General features: G+C 34.8%; 1 protein-coding gene across 5 annotated transcripts in view; it reads left to right on the plus strand.

Moving 5' to 3' along the window:
* LOC128242987 (H(+)/Cl(-) exchange transporter 7-like) overlaps nt 1–10,618 on the plus strand; it is a 96,687-nt gene that overhangs the window by 80,614 nt on the left and 5,455 nt on the right. For all 5 annotated transcript variants that reach the window (XM_052960450.1, XM_052960451.1, XM_052960449.1 and 2 more), the window contains 7 exons: nt 5,143–5,319; nt 5,765–5,850; nt 6,819–6,936; nt 7,516–7,587; nt 7,874–7,960; nt 9,013–9,096; nt 10,394–10,474. In XM_052960450.1, the coding sequence (XP_052816410.1) occupies nt 5,143–5,319; nt 5,765–5,850; nt 6,819–6,936; nt 7,516–7,587; nt 7,874–7,960; nt 9,013–9,096; nt 10,394–10,474 (705 nt within the window). The remainder of the gene's footprint in view (nt 1–5,142; nt 5,320–5,764; nt 5,851–6,818; nt 6,937–7,515; nt 7,588–7,873; nt 7,961–9,012; nt 9,097–10,393; nt 10,475–10,618) is intronic.

The raw sequence follows: 10,618 nt of genomic DNA on the forward strand, positions 1-10,618 counted from the left end.
AAAGATTTACTATAACATTTGTTGTTCAATGTGTACCCATATATAGTGTATTTGGTTTTACTGTATTTTGGTAAATATTTTTCAATGTAAAGAGATCTACTGTAAGTACATTTTGTTAGTTGGCTTGGTTCTTTGTTTAATAGTGTTTACAGTCTGAACTACAGGAAAACTCAAAGTTTAGCAGACCGCCAATTTATCAACATTTCACAGCAAAACTCTACAACTAGGTATTTTAGCGACAAAAAATATATTGGTGGGCAAGATGACCTTGTCTTTGGAGCAAAATCGCACCATAAACATGTTTTGTTTAAAAGAGTATCAAGCATGTTTTGCATCATACCAAAACGTGGTTTATTTAAAAGAGCGACAAGCATGCTAGGCTTATTTATTTAGATGAATAATTATTATTCAGGCTAGTCTGAGATTATTTTTCTTCAGTTGCGGTTTGACACAAATCCCTAGATTGAGATGCAGTAATTATTTTTTTTACATTAGATCAAACATTTTGCTTCAAACACAGTTACTTGATGGGAATTCCTGGAAATCTATTAATAGAATGCATGTGCATTTATACTATATTCGTTCGGTTGAAATCGTCCTTCCAAGAATTTGGATTGAAATTTATTATTTTTATAAGCGTTCAATCAAAGAAAACCAAAAATCTATTTCAAATGTAAGCAAGGGTGATATTAAAAATTGTCACATTTGACGGAATACCTTACGATGACTATATACTTTGTTTTACACGAGCAAAGACACGTGTAATATGCTAATAGGTAAACAAGGACCATAACTTCAGTTTCTAGGAAACTATTTGCGAGTATTGAAATGGTTATGAATAAATCTAGGTATATTTTCAATGCATTAATAATCTCTAATATTACATAAAAACTATTTAAAGAAACGCGTAAGTTACTTGTGTGTGTTAATTTGACTTACATATGCACACACTTGTTTTTAAATTGAGTATGCTAAGTTTTTCACTTGATTTGATATTCATGGTTTAACAGTTTTTAAAGAAGTTTCGTTTCTGTTGTTTGTTCTTTTTCTTTATTTCCTGCATTATGTTCAATTCTTATGTGGGAAAAAAGCAGATAGCAAAATGAAGTCACCGTTGTTAAAGTTAAGAGAGTCTGGTATTGGTATGGTCTTGGTGTCTTTGACCTTGTCATTAAAAAGTGACAAAATACACTAAAGATATTATAATGAAATATTGTATGTAAGTTCACTATCTATCAATATGCTTACACTTTGTCTACATGTTCACAATGACAAAATGCTTATGTGTAGCAAGCACCTTCACATTGAACCAAATATTTGTAAAGTTATCAGCCTCGATTAGGCCATTCCAAATTCATTCTATGCTTAGTGCCATTTTCATATTTCAAAAATTACCTGCCATACAGGGAAAATAAAAAAATAATATGTGTTTTTGAGAAATATCTTATTTTCTTTACAAGAAATTTTGTTGATAGCATTGCTCTCACTAATGACAAGCATAGAGAAATCATGATATACAGTTGCAGGTCTGTACATCAGAAAAGTCTTCACCCTGTATATGATATATTCATAGTTATCAGACCATCTTGTCTCTCTGCGTGTCCGTCTGTGTGTCCACATGGTTTCTGATCAATTGTAAACATTTTTTCAAGGGACCTCAAACTTGGTAGACAGATTGGTCATTACCAGCAGATCAACCCTATTGATTTTGAGGTCAATGGGGCAAATGTCAACGATGGATGACCTTGAGCTGAAAATCCATTTCCAATCAATAACTAAAGTACTCTTGGGCCCAGGGACCTCATACTTGGTAAACGGGTTGTTCATGACCAAAAGATAACCCTATTGATTTTAAGGTTAGTGGGTCGAGGGCCGTGGTGTCTTTGAGCTGATTTTTTTTTCTGTTCAATACCTAAAGAAGGCTTAGGCCCAGATACCTCAAACTTGGTAGGTAGATTGGTCATGTCCAGCATATCAACTCAAAGCCATTTTGAGGTCAGTGGGTTAAAGGTCAAGGTTGTGGAGACCTTGAGATAAACATCTGTTACCAGTCAATATCAGAAGTACACTCAGCCCAGGGAACTCAAAATGCTCTTTATAAATGTTATATATATAGCAATCAATATTTCCAAACTGGATGGGAAGGTGGTCATGAAAAATTGTTATATTCAAAAAGCTACATGTACCTGTCTATGATATAGGCCTAAATACCAAATGCTATCTATCCATCGAGGCCTTCGGTGGACATTTGTCACATACCTGAAACAGTTCTTGTTAACAATAAGCACTAGAAAATGATAATTCTATGCATAATTACGATTTAAGTATTTTTTGTTGTTTTTAATTCTAAAGGCTATAAAACCTACCTGCTCAATGATCATAAACATAGAATCATTTTGGCATAGTCTTAACTGAGAAAAACAATAACCCATGAGAATTGGCAAACACTTTGTTGTTCTTGTTTATTTTGTATGTCAACATATTGAAGGATGATGTTTTTGCACATGTTTTTACTTTGTTTTGCATTTTATCAGCATGGATATTGTGGTATGTATATTGCCATTTGGAAGTCAGGGTGTTGTTAATTATAGTAACAAATATGTCACCTGATTTATTTATAGTAACAAATAAGTCACATGACCATGTGAAGCCCATTTTGCTATGTTTTAACTGTTACATGAAGATTTTATGTGCCAAATGTTTTTTTTAATAATACTAATGCCAAGCACTTTCAAATAAAGTAATCTCATTTAGGTTCACCTAACTTTTAACAGTATCTTGGTTTTAAAAATCATTATTTGTTTCGCATGAACAGCTGGTTAACTTGTCCAAATTGTCCAAACATTTGGCCGATTGTTCAGAAATTTGTGAAAGTAAACAACTTTGTTCATCTAATCATTGTTAACTTTCAAATCGTTGCTCTGGAAGTTTAAGAATGCACTTGTGATCTGCTGTATTTCTAACATAATTCGCGGCAACTGTTTCAGCTGTACTTGTTTATATTTAAATATGTTAGCCCTGCATCAAATATTTCACATTTATAAGTTAACAACGATGTTGTTAATCATGTTGTTAACTTTAACAATAATTAGGACAATTGGCCCAATGTAAACTTACATGGAGCATATTTGAGTATTTATAAACAGCTTCATGTAATATTGTATTGCATGTACTGTACATGTACTTCCCTCTGTTGTAAATATATATCTCATTGTATACAGCTGTATGAAATATCTGAAAAGAAGTCACACACCCTTCCACAGCACGTTTGGCCTTTATTTAGTCTCCATCAGGTGAAAGCAACAAAGTGAAATGAAATAAACATATTTATCAAAAGCTTGGCGTCATGACGTCACAAAAATGACATGACAGCTGTATTGTAATTCCAAACGTCCACTTGTCTTGTGAAGTCAGACAACCAACCGAACTAAATGCCCAGACTGGGAATTGAACCTGGTCATTTTATATAGAAGCAAGAATGCTGAACTCTGTGTTTACTGGACAGAATGTAATACTGTCATGAAAATCTTAAGAAGTGGTTACGTATTGAGAGTTAATGAGAAATGGTTCTATGTGGCATAAATTAATCAAGCAGAACCTTTTTGCTCTCAACTGAGCTTTTACACATTAAAAGACAGATCACTCGGGCAGTGTACCTTTGCAGAAATATCAAATTTGTATTAAAAGACAAGGAAAACTAAATTGGTTCTCAAATCTGTGGAACTAATTGCTATTGACAGAACAATTTATTGCAGCAATTGTGTTCGATTTATCTTTCCCAAACACCAATTTAAAGGGAAATATTTTGTTACATTTCATGACAAAACAATCTTGTAAGTACAATGCTTGCTCCTTTCACGCCATAATTTTTACAGACGGCTTTTCTTTAATGATGTATCTGTCTCTGGAATTTTGAATCACAATATTGTGTATGTGCATGTTGGTTCTGTAAGGAACTGCGTCTTGAACTGAAATGGTTTAAGTTAGACAGGCAACTTTTATGGTTATTACAATTAAAGGTAAATGGATTTCCGTGCATGTTTGTGTAAATGATAAAGTAATCATAAATGGGTTGGAGTTTGGCTTATGTTAAAATTTTAAAATCATTGCTTGTATGAGGTTGGTGTATTTAAATTTTCGAAGTGCGCATATAATAAATTATGATGAACTTGAACATTGTTTTTCCTTCAGTTCATATTAATCAGTTAATATCTCATTTCATAAACTGATTTGAGATTTGATACTAGCTGATAAAAGTAACTGTGCAGAATCTTTTTTGCTAAAATGGTCAATTTCTATGCTATGATAAAATGGTTATCTCCTCCTTCAGTATATTTATCAATGGACAAGTAATACAAATGAGTTTGACCTTTAAGCACCTTGCATTTTTTTCAGAATTAAGTTTTCGCATCGAGTTCTGCACGATGACTTTATTCTGCTAGTATGAGAAATCCTATACATGTATAGGTAACTGCTTATTATGGGACATGCTTTGTGTGAGGCTGATTGTCTTAAATTAAGTTTTAAGTGCAAAGTTAAATAACGTGATTTGCTGCAGAAGTAAATTGCTAATAGAAATAAGACAAGTAATAGTTAGATGTGATAAAGTAAAATCTTAATGATTAAGAATGGGCAGAGTGAGCATAGGGAACTGACTAAGAATACAACCTCATTGTTTGACACAATGTCATTTTCACTGAAAAGTCTGACACAGCAGTCATCGAAATTAGACTTTTGGATCAACAAGCCCGAATTATTATACTATTGCTTGGCATCAAATTTTTGAACAAGCCCTGTTATATAAAATTCAGAATTTGAGCAAGCCCGAAAGACATTTTACCAGTGCAGGGCTTGTGCTAATTTCGACCACTGGACACAGGGAGTCTGTATCGCCTGAGTGGCAGACTTTTGAACATTGGTAAAAGTTGAAATTCTTAAAGATCAAATCTAGTGACTTAATGATTGCCTATCTGTAATTTCATTGGCTGAATATGTAGGTTGTAATCTAAGTTGATATAAAAATAAGCTTTTTATAGAAACAGATATTGATACATGTATAAGAGGCTGGTGAAAGTTTGTTATAGCAGTCACCATACAAGTTTTGCATCGTCCATGGCTTGAAAATATGGTTGATATTTTCAGCAAAAGGAAGTGGGCAAGTATGCACTGATAGGCGCAGCCTCACAGCTTGGGGGTGTGTTGCGGACGACAATCAGCCTCACTGTGATGATTGTGGAATGTACAGGGGAGATAACTTTTGGGCTCCCGATTATGATCGTGCTTATGATTTCAAAGTGGGTCGGTGATTTTATATCTACGGTAAGTTGGCAACACTTAGTATAAAACTAAACAATTGTCACTTAAATTGGTATCCTTGACTTGAATAAAGAATGTTTTCCTTACTTAACAGGAAAAGAATTGAGGTAGATAAGTTGTATCTTTAGAATTATACAGTAACTGTATATCTTTGCTTAATTACTAAACCAATCTATCAGCATTAGCCGAGCGGAGATAATCTTGAATGAAGAAACATAAAGTCATATTCATTGATTTTAATGGAAACAGAATAATTAATAACTACACTTATACAGCAACCGGTTATTCATGATCACCTATACTGTCCCACCAAAGAGCTGGATTTTTATATAGATGTGATATATATAGAGTGTCTGTCTGCAGTGTATGGTTTTATGGGCTGGATTTGCAGATCATCAGATGCAAATAGCATACTAAGCTCAATCTGTTATATAACATTTCATTTCAGGGTTTGTATGACATGAACATCGAAGTGTTGGGTCTTCCCTTGCTGCCCTGGGACCCTCCTGCTCTCTGTGATAACATCAAAGCCAGGTAGGATTTATAGGCATCTACTTGTTTTTACGAGGCTACTAGCCTATCAATGGGCATCTACTTGTTTACCTTACAGCGCCACTAGCTTACAATGGGCGTTGGTCCCAGTGAGGGTATCAGTCTTGTAAGGCTGTGGGTCGTAGTGCACAGACAGAATGTAAACCTTGTTAGAGCTATCCTGGCACTTGAACATTAGCAACTGTATGATACTGTCACACATAACCCCTGTTAGAGCTATCCTGGCACTTGAACATGAGCAACTGTATGATACTGTCACACATAACCCCTGTTAGAGCTATCCTGGCACTTGAACATGAGCAACTGTATGATACTGTCACACATAACCCCTGTTAGAGCTATCCTGGCACTTGAACATGAGCAACTGTATGATACTGTCACACATAACCCCTGTTTACAATCCTCCTTGCAGATGATTAGTATTTTGGGGTTTGGGGAGGAACTTGCAATCTCTGGGTTAGAAGTCGAGTGTATTACCACTAGACCACAGATCTGCCATTTTATTGTTTTATGTTTTATGTGATTTTGAGGTGATGTTATTGCTTAATAAGATGATGACTTCAGCATAGTCATGTTTGCAGTCAGCTTGTGTAAAAACCAATGTTGGCCACATACTGTTCAAGATATTCACATGAAACACTTGTTTTCAATGACATTCCACATATTTGTAACAAGGCTGTTCTCTCTGGCCTCAATAATTTTCAAGTTTTAATGCCTCTTGTCCAATTCAAAAAAGTGGGCAATCTTTGGCTTCTGCTTTATGTGCTCATGTTTCATCTCAGGATTACCAACAATGCCATAGTGATCATCAGATCAAAGGTCAAGGTCACCAGTGTGATAGTGAAATTAATTGTCATAGCAATATTGTAAAACCTGTAATAAAAGTCACAAGCATTTCATTGCAAGTGGTGCATTTACCTTATGTTTATACTTTTGTCTTAATATTTCAGTGATATAATGAATTCCCCTGCGTGTTGTTTGAACAAGATAGAGAGGGTGGGGCGTGTTGTGGACCTTCTGAGGAATGAAACATTCTGTGGCTTTCCAGTCGTCAATGCCAAAGGCCTGGTAAGATATGCCTTGGGGTTAAGAAGCTGAAGAAATGGTATTAGTCATTAAGATCAATAAGCATGTGTAGGTCTAATGTGTTTGTAAAAATATTTTGATTCGTCTGTTTTCCACTGAAAAACTGTTGGGGTATTGAGATAGCCTTTTTATAGTTGGTGCCATTTGTGTTGTGCTAAATCTTTGACCTTGGCCTTGAATAAAAAAAAAACATTCAAGATATTGAAATGAAACTTGGTATGCAAGTTGCCAGAGGCAATATGTACATGTATAGAAAGACTGAAAACTATGACCTTTTTTATACTTGAGCTTTTGTCCCTTGTTTGACTGAAATATAAAACAGATAAGTGTTGGCACTCACTCCTGTACACTCTTGTTCATATCAACATTTGGGATAGCTGTTCCATGCATGTATTAGAAATAATTGTTGTGGGCATTTAAAATGTTGGTGATAGTTACATTAAAGAGTTTAGGTCACTTAATTACTTTGAAAATAATTTCAGGCTTATATTCAATGTATGTTATGCCATGTGAACAACTTTCTCGTAGTAAAATGTTTATAATGATTTTGACTTCTTTCAGGAGTACAGTAAGCCTTCCAAAATCAGAGGGCTCATTCTTAGATCTCAACTTCTTGTTTTATTAAAACACAAGGTATGTCACACTCATGTCACATGTGGGGAAAACGTTCTTTCTCGGTTTCTCAGAGTAGCACCAAATTCCTATACAGGTAAACTGCAAACAAAGTCAGGACTTTAGTTTAATCAATTTATTGTTGCTATATACAGACTTAGGCTGTACATGTTTAAGTCATTTATAGTATAAAAATTAACTTATAAGGTAGGGAATTCACTAATTTCCAATGACAATATTTTATATACAAATTTGCCAAGATATTGGGACCTACTTTTGAAATGTTATATATTATTCTGCTTCACAGATATTCAGCCCAGACAGCCTTATGCAGCCAGACTCTGTGCGCTTAAAAGACTTCCGAAAGTACTACCTACAGTATCTACGCATTCAGGTAAGCCTAGACTGAGACAGCGCTCATTTTGAAATTGGCTTGAATGCGTCCCTTGGACTCTCATAAAACACAATCATGGGAACTGAGAAAAAACCTAGGGGTCCCAAGCAGTGTGGGGTTCCAAGCAGTTTTGGGTACATATTACATAGAGAGTGCATAAGAGTGCATACTTGGGTGCATGTATGTAAGCTTATTTATACCTGCACTTGAGCCTTGCCCATTTGGCGAGAACTTGGATTAGATTCTTAGTCATTTGAGGGTTTTTTAGAGCATAGTGCTCAGACAGAATGTAGCCCTGGTTAGAGCTACTCAGGTTTTTTAACCTACACCAGTGTATAGCACTATCACAAGAGACCCCCATTTAACTTCCCTCCCGGAAGTTTTTTTTCATGTGGTGCAGCAGGGAATCAAACTTGCAATCCCTGGATTGACAGTCAAGTGTGTAACCACAAACACACTGATCCGCCACAATACTAGGGCCCTATTTAATATCATTTTGTTCCTTATCCTCAGACATTCCTCGGTGATTCCATTTAGTCCATTGGCCAGTTATTTTTACAGTCCAATCAAAACGCTTGGATTCTAATCTAAAAATAAAGTGAATTCTAAGATGGTTATTGATCACAGTCCCTGCTGATTCAAGTGTTTAAGCTACAATGATTACTCAGGAAAGGCATTGAGGATTGGGCTTTGGAGGAGCTTACTGAAATTGAATTACCGTAATGATGAGGTTACAACTGTCAAATTTACTGTAACTCTGCCTGATAGGGTAATAGGTTGATCCTGTTCAGGTGTATGCTTGCACTGATTGGAATTAGCACCAGCCCGCAAGGGCTGCATTTGTAAAATGAGTTCTGGCCTTGTTCAAAATCTTTTTTAAATGAGATATAGTTGGGCTTGCTTCAAGTTTTTAATCCAAGTCCATGTACAGGAGTTTAAACTTATTTCGGGTTGTTGATACTAAAATCTTATTTTGATGACTTGACATAAGGTTAAATAGATTTTTCTTTGCAGTTTTTCAGTGTCTGTTATAAATACCCATGCTGTTTCAGGATATAGCAATATCGGACGAGGAGAGGGACTACATGATGGACCTGCGGCCGTACATTACACCAAACCCATACACCATCGAACCTGTAAGGATCGTTTGTAGAACTTTTAAACAATTAAGAATTATTGGACAGCTCATAATTATACACTGTTAAAAGTTAATTGGCCATTTGTTCAGAATATTGTTTAAGTTAACAATGTTGCTTACGTCATTATTGTTAATTTTAAAATCTGTACTGCTCTGGTTTCACAGATGCGTTCACAATCCGCAGTATAATTCCTAACAAGATTTGAGAAATTTGTTCTAGTTGTACTTGTTTTATTTAAATATATGAGCAGGGCTTTTTCTATAGTACCCACGGATCCGACTATCGGACCCATTCCCAAAGCAAAATATAAGATAGTTTTCCCAATTTTCAGAAAAAAATCCCAATCAAAAAAAAAAGTCTTTACCTGTACTGGTTCATTTTCAACATCCTCATAAATTATGTGATGTAAAGTTTTTTTGATAACTGAACTCGGAAATCATTGATTTTCATTACATTCAGAGATCTGTATGAAATATTATCTGTCATGATTTATTGCAATAGATATTTACACCCCAAGGATTGATATTTTTTTGGTCTTTTAAAGGGAAAATAAACTAATATTAAATGATTTCCAAATTTGCAGGAGACTAGACAGCTTTTTCTTTTAACTGTAAAATTTCACAATTTTGGCATTTTCATGATGCACAATTTCCAAAATGTCTAGGGTCTTTTTCCTAAAATGGGCAGAAAAAGCCCTGATGAGTGCATCATCAAATATTTTTCCTATAAAAATTAACAAAGTGGTTAATCGGGTTGTTAACTTTAACCAAGTTCTGAACAAACAGGCCATTGTTTGTTTTTGCTTTATTAAACCATTATATTGCCATTATCAGGGTACAGCTCTGCTGCCAAATTATAGTTAACTACAGCAAAACCTTAATAATAACTTAATGTTGGCTCTTAAATGTCTCTCAGCCAGTACACGTGCGTGAACCGCAAAATAACGCCCTTATTAAAGCCAGTAAATGACTGAATGTAAATTTGATGGTTGTATTAGTTTAACCAGTATTTATTTCGATAATAATAGAAAATAATAATTTACAAACACATATTATAGCAAGTAGATAGATGATCACAAGGTTGTTTTCATGAGAAGGTTTCTGCAGAATCCGTCTGGCGATCCTATTTGTGATGTTATGAGTGTAAACGCTAATGTGATACTAGCTAGTGGTCTAGTCCGGTCTCTTGTTTATAGAATACTGGATTGGAAATGTGTTGTTCTGATTCTGATTTTTGAATGAATATATATATATATTTACTATTTTGTATTGCCACTTTCTTGTTGTATTTTCAGTCATTTTCCTTCGCTCGTCTGTTCAAGTTATTCCGAGGTCTTGGTTTACGTCACCTTGTTGTCGTAAACGACTGTAACGAGGTTTGTTCCACTGTGTTTATAAGCAACTTGTCTTCTGCTCCCTGTACATTTTACTTGTTTGATTTGGTTTGATCTTCGATTACATTTTTATGATATTAATCCAGAATGGATGAAATGTGCATTCAATTCGAAAAAAAATATGAT

Source organism: Mya arenaria, chromosome 8 (genome assembly GCF_026914265.1).
Source record: "Mya arenaria isolate MELC-2E11 chromosome 8, ASM2691426v1".
Taxonomy (NCBI): Eukaryota; Metazoa; Mollusca; class Bivalvia; order Myida; family Myidae; genus Mya; species Mya arenaria.